This window comes from Podarcis melisellensis, assembly GCF_964234715.1.
Source record: "Podarcis melisellensis genome assembly, chromosome: 8".
NCBI classification, from domain to species: domain Eukaryota; kingdom Metazoa; phylum Chordata; class Lepidosauria; order Squamata; family Lacertidae; genus Podarcis; species Podarcis melisellensis.
The window spans coordinates 89,212,098-89,229,330 of NC_138540.1; the positions used below are offsets into that span (position 1 = coordinate 89,212,098).

Sequence of the window (17,233 nt, forward strand, 5' to 3'; positions counted from 1 at the left end):
GTCCTAGGCTCTGTGGTTTAACCCACAGCGCCACCCACGTCCCTGTGGGGACTTTAGCAGGCAACAAAATAGTACGGTGAAGGCCTAATGTCAATCGGCAGGGAGATCCAAAGTGTAGGGGCTGCCACACTAAAAGATGGAGTTCTTGCATCCCACTCCTGTGGGAGGGAGTTCCGCAGATTAACTCTGCGCTGTGAAAAGAAGCGCTTTCTGTTATGTGTTCTATAGCACCTGTCGCAATGCCAGTTCTGACAGAGGTGAAGTACTGATTGAGGGTTTCCCGGCTCAGGCGCTCGTGCTGAGGGATCCTTTACACACCTACTCAAGAAAAAGGGCTGCCCATTGCCAGTTGCAGGAAGGGAAATCGGGGCCTTTAGGAGACATCCCTCACTCTCTCGCTCTCTCCTTTCCTTCCCAGCGTTCCCCAAGAAGTAGGAATTTCTTTTAAGCGAGGTTCGCTCAAGTGTGGAGTCCACAGTACAGTGTTGCAGCTCACAGCACCTGGGGACACTCTCTTGAACCCGGATCAGGACCAGAATGCCACAGGTGTGGGCAGGGCTAGATTGAGGTTAGATGAGGCCCTAAGCTACTGAAGGCAATGGGGCCCTTTATATGTCCAGCTGTCCTTTGTCAACAATAAACTGCCACTGTTATTTTGTGATGAATATATGCTAGATGGCAATTTATGGACCTCATAGGTATCTCAAGCCATCTGCACATCACAAAATATGCATTTTATCAAAGTAATTGTTGAACTGAAATACAAGTAAGAAGTCGTTTGTCTTAAATTTTGGAAATGTACATCCAGATTTTTCCCCCGTTTAATTTGGGGGGGGCCAAGAGAGTGTGGCCCTAAGCTGTAGCTTGTTTATCTTATACAGTGGTACCTCGGGTTAAGTACTTAATTCATTCTGGAGGTCCGTTCTTAACCTGAAACTGTTCTTAACTTGAAGCACCACTTTAGGTAATGGGGCCTCCCGCTGCCACTGTGCGATTTCTGTTCTCATCCTGAAGCAAAGTTCTTAACCCGAGGTAATATTTCTGGGTTAGCAGAGTCTGTAACCTGAAGCGTCTGTAACCTTGAAGCATCTGTAACCCGAGGTAAAGGTAAAGAGATCCCTGACCTTTAGGTCCAGTCGTGGCCGACTCTGGGGTTGTGGCGCTCATCTCGCTTTATTGGCCAAGGGATCCGGCGTACAGCTTCCGGGTCATGTGGCCAGCAGGACTAAGCCGCTTCTGGCGAACCAGAGCAGCACACGGAAACGCCGTTTACCTTCCCACTGGAGTGGTACCTATTTATCTACTTGCACTTTGATGTGCTTTTGAACTGCTAGGTTGGCAGGAGCAGGGACCGAGCAACGGGAGCTCACCCCGTTGCGGGGATTCGAACCGCCGACCTTCTGATCGGCAAGTCCTAGGCTCTGTGTTTTAACCCGCAGCGCCACCCACGTCGCAACCCGAGGTACCACTGTACATAAATCTTGCACTGGCAAATGCTCAGCACAGGGCGTGGGGTGCAGGAAATGCAGCCCACCCGGGTGCCAAAAATGCAGCACTCTGAGATCTTACTGTCTCCCATTCCTGGCGCCCAGCCCTCCTGCCTGCCAGCCCTTATTCCCCAGGAGGGAGAGAGGAATACTCTCCAACGCGCTTGTTGTGCACAGATGGGCGCCGGCAAACATTCCCCCCTCCATCTCCTCTGCGCCTTAATTGAACCTCTGCTTTCATTGCTTCAGGTGGAGATGAAAGGGAGAATGATCCATTTGTATTTAAATAGAGCAGCAGCGGGAGAGCTAAGTGGTGGCGTTGTTCTGATGCCTCGGGAGAGGAAGGAGGGAGCGCGGGTTTGAACGAGGCAGGCTCTAAGATCCTGAAGCTGCCCTTGGGTGCTTGATCTGCAGGCTGCATGTGGGATTCACCTGCTGGAGAAGAGGAGAGAAAAGAGTGTGAGCAGGAATCACAGCAGCGCAGGAGGGAATTTTCTTCCAAAGGCAGTTTGTTGCTTTTCTCCGCTCTGGAATTTCCCCCTGGAGCTGCTGAACCGGGTGGTTTTTTCTTCCAGCCCTTGCGGAGAAGAACTTGCGCGGGTAAGTGGGCACTTTTTGGTCTTTTATCAAGGCTGAGTCTTTGCCCTTCTCCTTCCCCAGGGCTGGCTGTAACCCCAAACCGAGGCGGAAATAAGTATCTGCGCCAGAGAAATTGCAAACTTGACTGTTGACAGGGGGCATTCCGGGGTCTGTTGCGTTGCCAGGGAATGAGATCTCTCCCCCTGCCCAGCTGGCTGCAGTTCTAACATTGCATTAATTTCATAAATAGGCACGGGAAAATAAGGCCACATAGCGCCCCCCCCCAAAAGCAGGGGACAGGTCTCTGCCCCAGAGAGCTTACAAACTAAATGTGGACAGTGGGCGCTTTTCGGTCTGTTGCATTGCTAGGGAATGAGATCCGCACCCCCCTTCCGCAACCTGCAATATTGGTGGAAGTTTTGTTGCATTTCTTGCATTAATGCACCTTTTTTTTCCAAGGAGGTTGAGGTGGCATAAATGGTTCTTCTCCCCATCTTATGCTCACACGACAACCCTGAGAGGTAGGTCAGGCTGCAAGGCAGTGACTGGTCCAAGTTTCATGGCTGAGTGGGGGGTTTGAACCCTGGTTCCCAGGTACTACTCTGTGACTCTCTAACCATTACATCACACTGCCTCTCCTGCTGTTCTAAGATAGTATCACTTTCTCTGCCATCATCAAGATAAATAGTGGTCTATTGGGCAAATAGCCGAGTAGAATTGTCTTCCATGAACACGGTTTGAACAGTGAGTCCGTAAGTGACTGTGGAGGCCAATTCTGGATCCACACGTCCTTCCACAGTGGGGACGTTGGTTCCCGGGCAGGAGTTGATCCCGGTGTGGATTTGCCAAGCGTGCCTTCCTCTTGGCATGTTTCTCCCTTGTGTCCTGAGTTCGAGTGTCTTCAAAGCCCAGGACACCTTTGGTCAAGGCTGTTCTCCAACTGGAGTGCTCGCAGGCCAGTGTTTCCCAGGTGTCAGTGTTTATGCTACATTTTTTTAGATTTGCCCGGAGACAGTCTTTAAACCTCTTTTGTTGACCACCAGCATTATGCTTTCCATTCTTAAGTTCGGAATAGAGTAGTTGCTTTGGAAGACGATCATCAGGCACAACATGACCAGTCCAACAAAGTTGATGTTGAAGAATCATTGCTTCAACACTCGTGATCTTTGCTTCTTCCAGTACACTGGCATTAGTTTGCCTGTCTTCCCAAGTGATGTGTGAAAATTTTTGGAGACGCGGTTGCTGGAATCTTTGGAGGAGTTGGAGATAAACACACACACACGCCCCAAAAGTGGGGGAACAAGTCTCTGTGCTCCAGCAGAGTGTTGACAGGGGTGGGAAGCAAAGTGAATCTTCCTTTGCTTGTGAATTTTATTCTAGCTTGACCTTTCTTGCATCACAGCAACATCCTATGTGCGTCTACCCAGAAACAAATTCATTTAGTTTGGTGGGGCTTGCTCCCAAGTAAGTGTGCACAGGATTGCAACCTCAGTCTGAGTTTGTTTTCTGTGCCGCTGGGTGGGTCGGAGGCTGACCTCTCCTCCAGTTCTTATTTATTTCCCTTCCTTCCCTCCCCCTCCCCTTTTTATGAAGATTACCCACTCAGGGATCCCACAGCTAATTCTCCCCTGGTCTCCTCACTGGCCAATATAGGACTAACTTACCCAGCTAGCCCTGGTGCTCATATAATGTTTATTGGATGGATTTACCCCTTAAATTGATTTTTGAATTCTGAATTTATTGTTATTGATACTGTGTTTTATGCTGTTTTTTGTTGCATCAATTAAGTGTTTTAAATTTGTTGTTAGCCGCCCTGAGCCCGGTTTTCTGAACCGGGAAGGGCAGGGTATATTAAAAAAATTATTATATTATTATTAGCCCTCCTGGCAGTTCAGCAAAACCTCCCCTGGAGCACTGCAGCCTGGGTGCTGCTCCAGGGTTCACCCAGTCCCCAAGACCCACCAGTCAGCCCCATCCTTGCCCCCTTGTCTCCCTGATGGTGGCTTGGAAGTGGATGTCCAAAAATGCTCAACCTTGGGAGATTTAGGGCAGAGAGTTATCCTATGGAACTCCCTCCCACTAGAGACAGTGATATCCAACAGCTTGTAGGAATTTGAAGGAAGAGTGGACCAGTTCATGGAGGCTATTGATGGTCACAGAGACATCACCTTGCCAACAAAGGTCCGTATAGTTCAAGCTCTGGTTTTCCCAGTCGTGATGTATGGAAGTGAGAGCTGGACCATAAAGAAGGCTGATCGCCGAAGAATGGATGCTTTTGAGTTATGGTGCTGGAGGAGACTCTTGAGAGTCCCATGGACTGCAAGAAGCTCAAACCTCTCCATTCTGAAGGAAATCAGCCCTGAGTGCTCACTGGAAGGACAGATCCTGAAGCTGAGGCTCCAAGACTTCGGCCACCTCAGGAGAAGAGAAGACTCCCTGGAAAAGACCCTGATGTTGGGAAAGATGGAGGGCACAAGGAGAAGGGGACGACAGAGGACGAGATGGTGGGACAGTGTTCTCGAAGCTGCCAGCATGAGCTTGACCAAACTGCGGGAGGCAGTGGAAGACAGGAGGGCCTGGTGTGCTCTGGTCCAGGGGGTCACGAAGAGTTGGACACCACTAAACGGCTCAACAACAACAACAACAATTGATGGTTGCTAGCCAGGATGGCTTGTGGGTTTCCCAGAAGAGCCTTCTGGGTGGCAGCAGGTTCCTGGAGTGGCGCTGAGAACACCAACATTGCAGGTTCGAGCCCCAGATGGGACAGGTGCATCTTCCCACATTGGGTGTGTGTGGGGGTGAACTAGTTGACTCTTCCAACTCTACAGATCTTTGATTCTATGACTAGATGGGCCATTGGCCTAATCTAGCAAGTTCTTCTTACATTTGTTAAGTGATATGCAGGAAATTTGGCCCCGCTCAGTATCGGGCTTCGCACAGACCTGGTCAACCTGTGGGTCCCCAGATGTTGTTGGACTACAATTCCCATCATCCCTGAGCCTCTGGCCTTGCTAGCTAGGGGTGATGGGAGTTGTAGTTCAACAACATCTGGGGACCCACAGGTTGAGAACCTTGCCAATTAAGGAATTTGAAACTGGTTCTTGGCTTTCTTAAGTGATGACGCGGCAGCTAAAAAAGCCAATGCAATTCTGGGCTGCATCAATAGGAGTATAGCATCTAGATGAAGGGAAGTAATAGTGCCACTGTATTCTGCTCTGGTCAGACCTCACCTGGAGTACTGTGTCCAGTTCTGGGCACCACAGTTCAAGAAGGACACTGACAAACTGGAACGTGTCCAGAGGAGGGCAACCAAAATGGTCAAAGGCCTGGAAACGATGCCTTAAGAGAGGCTAAGGGAGCTGGGCATGTTTAGCCTGGAGAAGAGGAGGTTAAGGGGTGATATGATAGCCATGTTCAAATATATAAAAGGATGTCACATAGAGGAGGGAGAAAGGTTGTTTTCTGCTGCTCCAGAGAAGCGGACATGGAGCAATGGATCCAAACTACAAGAAAGAAGATTCCACCTAAACATTAGGAAGAACTTCCTGACAGCAAGAGCTGTTTGACAGTGGAATTTGCTGCCAAGGAGTGTGGTGGAGTCTCCTTCTTTGGAGGTCTTTAAGCAGAGGCTTGACAACCATATGTCAGGAGTGCTCTGATGGTGTTTCCTGCTTGGCAGGGGGTTGGACTCGATGGCCCTTGTGGTCTCTTCCAACTCTATGATTCTATGAATCGGTTTGTTGTTTAGTCGTTTAGTCGTGTCCGTCTCTTCGTGACTCCATGGACCAGAGCACGCCAGGCATGAATCGGTTACTTTCTAATAACAAATTCTTCTTAAATTTGTTAAGTGATATGCAGTATCGTGCTTTGCACAGACCTGGTCAACCTGTGGGTCGTTGGCCCCCCCCCATGTTGTTGGACTACAACTCCCATCATCCCTGAGCTCTGGCCTTGCTAGCTAGGGATGATGGGAGTTGTAGTCCAACAACATCTGGGGGGACCCACAGGTTGAGAACCTTGCCAATTAAGGAATTTGATCCTTGGCTTTCTTAAGTGATGAATCGGTTACTTTCTAATAACCCTGAAAAGCCTCCCTATAGGTTCCTTTGCTTGATTAAATATTGTTGTTGCTCCTATGCAGGGCATAGCTGTCAAATTTTCCCTTTTTTTTAAAGGGAAAGTCCCTTATTCCGAATAGGATTCCTCGCAAGAAAAGGGAAAAGTTGACAGCTATGATACAGGGACGTCTCACCCACAGAGATTAGTGGCGCAGGGGCGCCAGATTTTGGAAGGCGCCACAGGCTGAGTGCCCGGGCTCCCTTCCCGGCTCCCCTCCTCTCAGTCGCCCATCGGAGTGCGCTGCGTCCGGCTCAGGGAAGCACCTTCGCAACCTCTCCCTCCGGGGCTGCCTGGGCACCTGGAGGGCGCAATCAGGGTGGGCGCAAGGCCACCTCACCGCCTGCCGCCTCCCTGCGGAGTCTGCCAGAGGAGCAGGGAAGCGCCCAGTGCGATCCCGGAGCCGAGTGAGGATGGCACAGCTGGAGAGCCACCTGATCTTGCTGGTACTCCTGTCGTGCGGAGTTCCCCCGACGGGGACAGGTAAGGGGCGGAGGCGCTTAGAGGGCACAGGAGGGCACCTGGGCTGCGATCCGGGAGCCTCTTACTTAGGTGCAGCGCCGAGCCCGGGATGTAAACGAGCTGGACTGAAGCCCCCACGCCTCCGGTTAATAAACGGTCCTAGCTGTTAATCATCATCATCAACAACAAAAGGTATCCATTCTTTAAGAATATTTCTCTTTCACTATTCCTTACATTAACACACCAGAAACAAAAGACTGCTCCCTTCCTGGCTTCGACTGGTTGTTAATCAACAAAAAAAACTGAGTTGATTAATCTGTTAGTTAAAATAAAACCCCCAGACCATTTGAAAAAAGTGATTATATTAGAGATCTCTGGTTGCGTGTCTACATTTCCTCCTTTATCTCCTACCTAAAGGTAAAGGTACCCCTGACCATTAGGTCCAGTGGTGACCCACTCTGGGGTTGCGGCGCTCATCTCTCTTTATTGGCTGAGGGAGCCGGCATACAGCTTCCAGGTCATGTGGCCAGCAGGACTAAGCCGCTTCTGGCGAACCAGAGCAGTGCATGGAAATGCCATTTACCTTCCCGCCAGAGCGGTACCTATTTATCTACTTGCACTTTGATGTGCTTTCGAACTGCTAGGTGGGCAGGAGCAGGGACCGAGCAACGGGAGCTCACTCCGTCGCGGGGATTCGAACCGCCGACCTTCTGATTGGCAAGTCCTAGGCTCTACGGTTTATTTATTTTTTTTAATAAAATTTTTATTGGGTTTTCACATTTTATATAGACATACACACACATAGAAAGACAAAGACAAAACATGTATAATTTCATACCCTTACTTTCTTTACCTTCTTTCCATGGCTTCTCCCACCCCCCCCCTCCTACATCCCAATTTCGTTAATTAACTCAGCAAGTTCTTTTCCCTCATCCTTAAAATATTGTTGTTATTTTTAAGCTTAACTCTTTTTACTAGGCCAAATTTTACTTATCCAATTTTCTTATACACATTAAATCCTTTTTCTAAGGTCGACCTAAGTTCTCTTCCACGAATTTCTCCCTTTTTATATTAGGAGGGCTTGGCGTGCTCCAGTCCAGGGGGTCACGAAGAGGCGGACACCACTAAACAACAACTCCTCCAGGGTCCACCTTGTAACATTGCCAGAGTCCACCCTAATTTTGCACCCCATAAATTTGGGGCCTGCGATGCTCCTTGTGAGCTTTGGGGTTCCCCCATCATTCCCATCTCCATCTTTGGGTCCTTGGAGATTTCCCCGGTCTCTCCCACCCACCCTCGTACTTCTCCGGACGGAAACTGGCACCGCTTCAGCCGAACACTCTGGTTTGCCGGCGCCTCTCCATGGATCTCCCCCAGCCGCTCAGAGGCTTCCGTTCCCAGCCTGGCAGAGGCTCCCAAGTGGCCATGTGTACCAGCAGAGCCGGTGGGTGAGAGGCAAGAAGTGCCCCCCCCCGCTGGCGCCAACCACTTCCCATCCACCGCCCGCCCCCCCACTGCAAAACCTCAAGCTCTTTGTCGAAGTGCAAGGAACACTTTTAATTGCAACATGCACCCTGTGTTTACTGAGTTTAGGCATTCCCACGCCGCTCTGTGTACAACCTGGAGGCTGCTTAGAATGAGAAGAGAAACCGATTTAAAATATTCACATTATTATTATTATTATTATTATTAATTATTAATTATTATTATATTTTATTTATACCCCGTCCTTTCCCAGTTCAAAAACCGGGCTCAGGGTGGCTAACAACAAATTTAAAACACTTAATTTTAAAAGCAGCATAAAATACAGTATAAAAACATGTTGTTGTTGTTGTTTAGCAGTGTCCGCCTCTTCGTGACCCCCTGGACCAGAGCACGCCAGGCCCTCCTGTCTTCCACTGCCTCCCGCATTTGGTGGCCTCTCCTTCCTTGGAGGTTTTGAAGCAGAAGTCGGATGGCCATCTGTCATGGATGCTTGAGTTGAGACTCCTGCATTGCAGCGGGTTGGTCTAGATGACCCTTAGGGTCTCAACTCTGATTCTAAGTTATGGTTACCAGATTTTTTTTCAACAAATCCGGGGACATTTTTTTCCTTTTTTAAAAAATAATCTGAGTAGCAGCAGGGAGTCAGTAATGGGGAGGGTGAGACAAAGGATCCTGGGCCCAAGCACACATGCATATTGTATAAGCCCTTCTTTTGCAGCCTGTGAAACAAATGCGCAGAGACTGGGCAATGGTGCGCCCCGCGCCTGTGACTCCCAAGCCTTCCCCAGTCTCTTGCCCCCTTCCCCTTTTGTTTTGACAGATCTGGGGCGGCTCAGGAGTCACGGGCAGGCGGCCGTTGCCCACGAGGGACCAGCCTGGTAGCGCAGTTGGCTCTGGCTGGCTTCAGGAGCTGCTCCCTGTCGCGGTGCAGGAAAAATGGTGGGTGCCATGGCAGCGGGCAGCGAACAGCTCCTGAAGCCAGCCAGAGCCAACTGTGCTACCAGGCTGGCTCCGGGTTTCTGAGGCTGCCGCTGCCACGTTTCCCGGGGACAGATTTGCAAATCTGGGGACATTCCGGGGACGGAATTTGTCCAGGGACAGATATGCAAATTCGGGAACCAGGGACGTCTGGTAACCCTATTCTAAGTTCCAAACGCAACAACCTTTTCTCACAGGGAAGTGGGTCGTTCTGGTTCCCTTTTCCAACTCCATTTTGAGGCAAGGCGACCAGAATGCTACATAGTGTTCCAGATGCGCTATAGATTTGCATAATGGCCCTATTATGATAACAGCAGCTTTATGTTCATTTCCTTTCACAACGATCCCTAGCATGGAATCTGCCCTTTTCACAGCCTCCACACGCACATCTACCCTTTTCATTCGGTTGAGTGTGTGCATGACTGTCCAGCCCTTGAATGTCCTGGGTCTCTGCCGTCTGTCAAGCTGGCCTACCTTGCAAGGTTGCGATGAGGTTATCTGGGGTGGGGTGGGGAGACTCTGCCCCCCGCTCTTCAGGGAGAGGTCTGGATAGGAATATAACTGAAACTAGCTTAGGTGGGATTGCTCAGTGGGCAGAGCATGAAGCTCTTAATCTCAGAGTTGTGGGAAAGATTCCTACATTGCAGGGGGTTGGTCTAAATGACCCTCAGGGTCCCTCCCAATTCTGTGAAACAAAGTGGGCCTGGCGGACCGTTTCCTGCTCGCGTACAATTTTCAGCGGGAACAACGTGTGCTGCGAAACCATCGCCAGCGCTTCTCACTTCTCCCCCGAGAGCTGATTCAATTAATGCCTGTTTGTTCCGTCTCCAGCTATCTTTGAAATAAAACATTTCTGTTTGCTTTAGCTGGCGTGGAGAGAAAGGAGGACCCAGGGTGCCAGAATCTGTACCCCCAGAGAAAGATGGGGTGTGCCTTATCTGGACCAGGCGTCACACCGGAGCCAACTTTTGACGTGGAAAAGAGAGGGTCGTTTGTGGAAGATGGGCTGGACTTGAGCAAGGAGACTGAGTGGGGGGAAAACCCTGAGCAGCTCTCCCTTTCAGAGTCTCAGAAGGCCCTGATCCGAGAGTCCTGGAAAATCCTGCACAAAGACATTGCGAGGGTCGGGGTCATAGTCTTCATCAGGTAAGGGCCGGCTGTGTGTGTGTGTGGCACGGAGGGTTTCCTTTCGAATTTATTATTTCGCTCACAGACCAGTTCCAGCTCACATACACTATCAAGGAAGTCGTAAAACACAACAGAGATACATTTGAATTTGCAATTAGATATAACGGGGCAATACAGATACAGTGGACTCTCGGGTTGCAAACGTGATCCGTGCGGGATGCACGTTCACAGCTTGCAGCGTTCGTAACACGCGTCTGCACACGTGCTGGTTGTGAATCAGCATTTCTGCGTATGCGCAAAGCACAATTTAGTGCTTCTGCACATGCGCGATCGCCGAAACCCGGAAGTAACCGTTCTGGTACTTCCGGGTTTCGGCGGTCCGTAACCCGAAAAAACACAACCTGAAGAGGTATCTCAGGTATCTGAAGAAGTGTGCATGCACACGAAAGCTCATACCAAGAACTACAACTTCTTCAGGTATCTGAAGAAGTGTGCATGCACACGAAAGCTCATACCAAGAACTACAACTTCTTCAGGTATCTGAAGAAGTGTGCATGCACACGAAAGCTCATACCAAGAACTAACTTAGTTGGTCTTTAAGGTGCTACTGGAAGGATTTTTTTTTTGTTTTGACTATGGCAGACCAACACAGCTACCTATCTGTAACCTGAAGAGGCTGTAACCCAAGGTGTGACTGCATAAAAAGGTAAAGAGACCCCTGGCCATTAGGTCCAGTCATGACTGAATCTGGGGTTGCAGCGCTCATCTCGCTTTACTGGCCAAGGGAGCCGGCGTACAGCTTCCGGGTCATGCGGCCAGCATGACTAAGCCGCTTCTGGCAAACCAGAGCAGCACACAGAAACACTGTTTACCTTCCCACTGGAGTGGTACCTATTTATCTACTTGCACTTTGTGCTTTCAAACTGCTAGGTTGGCAGGAGCAGGGACCGAGCAACGGGAGCTCACCCCGGCACAGAGATTTGAACCACCGACCTTCTGATCGGCAAGTCCTAGGCTCTGTGGTTTAACCCACAGCGCCACCTGCGTCCCGTGACTGTATAGCAACAGTTTAAAAACATAAATTAAAACTTAGTCACTAAAATATAACCTAAATTTATCATTTAAGGCCTTAATCATTATGATAGCACAGCTTGTTCCCTAAGTTTTATGGCAATCCCGCAGAATTTGGCTACCTTTAACGTGGCCTCAGGATCCTTGTCCTCTACCAGGGATTTTAGACTCTGAAGTTCGGATTCATTTGGAATTGAACTGGTCAGAACTGAATATCCTTGTGATGTGTAGGAATCCCACAGGTGCAGCTGATGTATTAAGAGCCAATTGACAGCAGGACGGTCTCCTCGGAAGGCGGTGGACTCCATGGGAGGTTTCTAAGCAGGGGTTGGATGGCCATCTCTCATCGTTAGTTGTGATTCTTGCTTTTCAGGGCGTTGGGCTAAATGGAGGACCCCTCCCAAGTCTAGAATCCTATAATTCTGTGATATGATAAGGTACAACCCAAGTTCTCAAAAAAAAAAGGGAGGAAAAAAGTTCTGCTATTTCATGAACCTGTGGGGAATGTGCTGGAGCAGACCCCTGCAACTAGCAGGATCGAACCCTGGCGAACAGAGGGTTCAATCCTGTTCACTTTGGCTTTGCAGGTGTGTTCCCCTGCTTGGGAAAGAGGGGCGTGCAGAGCCAAGGCTCAGTGCAGTAGGAAAAAGGACAGTCACGGAACCGAGAAATTAGGCAAAACAAATGAAATACCTTGAAAATCCCTGAAACGAGATTTTTGACATAGCCTTATTTAAAGAAAGCCAAGCAGTAGTAATAAGGAGTTGAGGACTCGGCTGTGAAAACTCTAGTATTGCCTTTACAAAAAGGTTTTTAAAAACCTACACAGCACAAATTCAAAGAAAGGAATGCAAGATAAGCTGTTTTAGGTTTTAAACAAACTCAAGAACAGTCTTTAACATCAGCAGTAACATCTAGAGCAAAGGAGTGTTTCAGCCCTGTTCAAAAATTGCCATTTAGGTTTTCAAACCTTTTTTGTAAACTCAGGGGAGCGTTTCAGCCATATTCTTGTTTAAAATCATTTAAGGTTTATGATTTCTCTATTTCCATCTGAGGAAACTGAATCGTTCAGCGAAACGAGGTTTGTAGCCGGCATCCTGTCAAGGCTTTGTTCAATTCTAGGTTTTCCCAAAACTTTTTGATTTTTGTTATTTAGTTTAATTCTATAAGATAATATTTCTAGTCGATTACTTCTCGTTCCGGGGATTTTCACAGTATTTCATTTGTTTTGGGTAAAGGCTCAGTGCAGGGCTGTTTAAAAGCCCTTTTGCAAAGCGCCCCGTGTTGCTCTTTGCAGAGGCGACCTGCGACTCCGTCTCCCACCTTTTGAGAACCCCGGATCGCTCTGGGCAGGCCAACGGCGCAGTCTCAACCTGATTCGGCCGAAGCCAGGATCCACCCAAATCGCCCTGATTTCGGTTGAGGATTCGGGCTTCATTCAGATCGGGTGCACGGCCTTATTCGTTCTGCACCCCAGCATTGCGTAGTTAAACGGCGGAACTCCCTCCAACAGGAAACAGTGATGCCCACCATCTATTGATAGTGTGAGTGGTCCCTGCTCACAAATCAATAGTCAATTGTAACAAAAACTAATCCATTCAAAACTATGTATTCTGACAAGGATTTCAAACTCAAATAGAGATGCCAAACTCAAACAGAGATTACAAACTCAAACTCATAAGGATATGTATAACACAATAATTTGTTACAGTATTAGAGATAAGAGTTTATGAGCAGAGATAAGTTCATGTTGGTCCATAGACAGATTTGACATGAAGATCTTAGTTTCTTTTTTTAAAAATAATTTTTTATTAATTTTCACATATACATAATACATCACAATTCAGTTTTGACAAATTTTTCACTTTGGACTTCCTTCAACCTCTCTGATAATCATCCGAATTTAATTTTTAAATACACATTTCTTAAATTCACTATTGCCTTTTAGTGTACCTTTTAATCCTGTTTTTCTTTTTTGCAATATTTCTTCGACTTTTACAGAGCTTCTTTAAATGCCACTAACGTTATTTCTCTATCACTTATACCTTCCCAATAATCCACCAACTTTCCCCAGTCCTCGATAAACTTTTGATCTCGTAGATATCTGACCTTTCCTGTCAGTTTGTCAAGTTCTGTATAGTCCATCAGCTTCATTCTCCACTCCTCTAGTGTTGGTATTTGTTCCTGTTTCCAATTCTGGGCCAGCAGTATTCTCGCCGCTGTTACTGCACATTGAAATAGTTTACAATCCTTTCTCTTTATTTCGTTTCCTATAATTCCTAAAAGAAAAGCCTCTGGTTTCTTAACAAATTTATATTTCAACATTTTCTTCAATTCATTATAGATCAATTCTCAGAAGCTCTTCACTTTTTTACATTCCCACCACATATGATAGAAGGTACCATCTTTTTCTTTACATTTCCAACATTTCTTACATGTTTTGTATATTTTTGCAAGTTTCACCGGTGTAATGTACCATCTATACATCATTTTCATAATGTTGAAGATCTTAGTTTCAATCATTGAGGAGAAGTCAGAAGTCAATTACGGATCAGAGACCAGGACAGGGTCCTGTTTCGATGTATTCACCTTCATCAGCTGGAAGTATCAAACATTGCATGAAAATACATTTGAATTCTAAATTATCATAAATTATAAAACAGTATTATATAACATTTGGTTACTAATTTTTAAAGGGTTGTGTAAGTTTGAAGAATTCGTGTAAATATACCCTGTTGTTTTCTACGTTTCTCAGAGACAGCAACTGAAAATAATGAATTAATAATAATTACATGTGTTGAATTGAATTAAAAACTCTAAGGCAGCATATAATCATATGATTCCTCACCTAAGTGTGGGTAGAACAACGTGTATCTTGAGCTTTTCTGTGCGTTTTCAATTTGGAAGTGAGCCTATGACCTTTTGTATGCACTTAAAGGGGTAGATGAGATCCCCTAGATCTCAAAGCCCTTTTGCAAAGGGCCCCGTGTTGCTCTTTGCAGAGGCGACCTGCGACTCCCTCTCCCACCTTTTGAGAGCCCCGGATCGCTCTGGGCAGGCCAACGGTGCAGTCTCAACCTGATTCGGCCGAAGCCAGGATCCACCCAAATCTCCCTGATTTCGGTTGAGGATTCGGGCATCAGTCAGATCGGGTGCACGGCCCTATTCATTCTGCACCCCAGCATTGCGTAGTTAAACGATGGAACTCCCTCCAGCAGGAAACAGTGGTGCCCACCATCTATTGATGGCTACTGGCGGCTGTGCTTCTGGGTACCAGTTGCTGGAAACCACAAGAAGGGATAGTGCTCTTGCGGGTACCGCTTGGGGGTTTCTCATTGGGGCACCTGGTTCCCTGGGAGAACAAGATGGGCCCTTGGCGTGATCCAGGAGTCGGGCGTTCCTAATGGAACCTCCAGGCCCAAGAGCAGTCTATCTAGATCCCTAGGTTCTTAGGGGCATCTGACCACTGTGCTGGACTGAATGATCCATCAGGCTCTTCTTCTCTTTTTGGGTACCTTGACAGCAAGCATTGGACCGGTATGAGCTGTTAGGAAGCTGCCTTTCCCTAGCCCAGCCTAATAATAATAATAATAATAATAATAATAATAATAATAATAATAATAAATAATTTATTTATACCCTGCCCATCTGGCTGGGTTTCCCCAGCCACTCTGGGCAGCTTCCAACAAATATTAAAATACAGTAATACATCAAGCGTTAAAAGCTTCTCTAAACAGGGCTGCAACAGATGTTGTCTAAAATTCTGGTAGTTGTTGTTCTCTTTGACATCTGATGGGAGGGCGCTCCACAGGGTGGGTACCACCACCAAGAAGGCCCTGTGCCTGGTCCCCTGTAACCTTGCTTCTCGCAGGGAGGGAACCGCCAGAAGGCCCTCAGAGTTGGACCTCAGTGTCCGGGCAGAACAATGGAGGTGGAGATGCTCCTTCAGGTATACTGGACTGAGGCTGTTTAGTGTTGCCCACACTGGCAAGCAGCTGCTTCCCGAGGCTTCAGGCAGAAGTCTTTCCCAACGCCATTGCGGAACGAACCTTCGGCGACTCCCTTTCCAAACATGCATTCGGCCGCTGGGCTGAGTCCCGTCGCCGTGACGACCTCCCTTTTGTTTGCTGACATGCTTAGGGATCCAGAGATGCTGAGAGCAAGTTGCCATTTACCTCTTTGAGTTTGTTTTCCCTGTGCTCTCTCTCTGCATTAGAAGGGATTGATTCCAGGAGAAAATGGGGCATTTGTGGTTACCGCGTTCAGGATGCCTCAGTATTGATTCCCAGGTAATGGCAAGAGCAAGCAGCCCGCCTGCCTGGATGTTCACTCGGGGTGTTCTTGTTGTTGTTTGTGCATTTCCCTGGCAAGCGGGCGATTCACTTTAGGACTTTAAAGCAAAGTAAAAATGAGCAACTGCTCAAGGGGGGGGGGTGTCAGTTTCCTTCAGGCGAGATGCCTCCTTCGCAGGCGTCCTCCATCTTTCATGAATCATAGAACTGTAAATCCAGTGTCGGATTTACGTGTAAGCTAAACAAGCTCTAGCTTAGGGCCCCACTCTCTTGGGGGGCCCCAAAAAAATTAAAGGAAAAAACAAACTGGATGTACATTTCCAAAATACAGTGGTACCTCTGGTTGCAAATGGGATCCATTCCAGAGCCCCATTCGCAACCTGAGCAGAACGTACACGGGTCGTGATTCACCACTTCTGCGCATGTGCATGACATCATTTTGAGCGTCTGCGCATGCGCGAGTACCCTGGAAAGTACCCTTTCCAGTACTTCCAGGTTGCCGCGGGACGACCTGAAAATACTCAACCTGAAGCAAACACAACACGAGATAGGACTGTATAAGATAAAAAATGAAAATAAAAATATGAAAAATGAAATGAAAAATAACCTACTGTACCTACAGCAACCGTGTTTTGTGTTGTATAGGCTCCCCTGATGTAAGTCATGGGCCCTGCCTGCTCGCCTGCTCCCTAAAATATCCTTTCTATATATAGGGTGCCTACATTCTGCATGGACTGGTTGCATGGCAACATGTGCAAATGGCTTGAGATACCTATGAGGTCCATCAGTTACTATCTAGCATATATTCAACACAAAAAACAGCAACATTTTGTTGTTGACAAAGGACAGCTGGACATAGAAAGGGCCCCATTACCTTCAGTAGCTTAGGGCCTTATCAGACCTAAATCTGGCCCTGATCCAGCCCAACCCTCTGCATCTAGGACAGATCTCTTTAAAAACAAACAAGGAAGGGGAGCCCAAAACCTTCCAAGGGAGTCCGTTCCACTCTTGAACAGCTCTTATTGCCGGAACGTTCTTCCTGATGTTTAGCCGTGACCATATAGCACTGGTCTGGAAAGACCTACATTGGCTCCCAGTACTTTTCCGGGTACAATTCAAAGTGTTGGTGATGACCTTTAAAGCCCTACACGGCCTCGGACCAGTATACCTGAAGGAGCGTCTCCACCCCCATCATTCTACCTGGACACTGAGGTCCAGCTCTGAGGGCCTTCTGGCAGTTCCCTCCCTGTGAGAAGCAAGGTTACAGGGAACCAGGCAGAGGGCCTTCTCGGTTGTGGCACCTGCCCTGTGGAACGCCCTCCCACCAGATAGCTTTCTATTAGCAATCCATTCATCCAACGCTTTTTGATGCATTTCCTGCTCACTTTCCTAACTGCAAAAAATCCAGAATTGTGTGTGTTTCTTTTTAAAGTGGCTTTGTTGCACTTTGTTAATCCAAAAAAGATCTTTGGGAAGTGTAGTTTATCTTATAAGAAAAAAATCTGCTCCTTTTCCCTTATGGGGTAGCCAAGAGCCCGTATATAGTATCCTTATGTAGGTTCCCTATCGGTAGGAGAAAATAACAGAGGCCAACCAGAGAATATTGAGAAGCAAAGCAGCTAGTAAGCCTGTTCT

At 47.7% G+C, this 17,233-nt stretch overlaps 1 protein-coding gene across 3 annotated transcripts in view; it reads left to right on the top strand.

Annotated features, from left to right (window-relative positions):
• Nucleotides 1–1,669: 1,669 nt before the first annotated feature.
• The window catches only part of LOC309376123 (neuroglobin-like), a 47,844-nt gene continuing 32,280 nt past the window's right edge, over nucleotides 1,670–17,233 (top strand). Inside the window, exons 1-2 of one of the 3 annotated variants that reach the window (XM_081922319.1) lie at nucleotides 1,670–2,087; nucleotides 9,974–10,253. In XM_081922319.1, coding sequence (XP_081778445.1) covers nucleotides 1,907–2,087; nucleotides 9,974–10,253 — 461 coding nt within the window. In that variant the 5' untranslated portion in view covers nucleotides 1,670–1,906. Of the gene's footprint in view, nucleotides 2,088–4,756; nucleotides 4,812–6,383; nucleotides 6,666–9,973; nucleotides 10,254–17,233 lie in introns of those variants that run through there. The other 2 variants (XM_081922321.1, XM_081922320.1) reach the window with 2 other exon arrangements.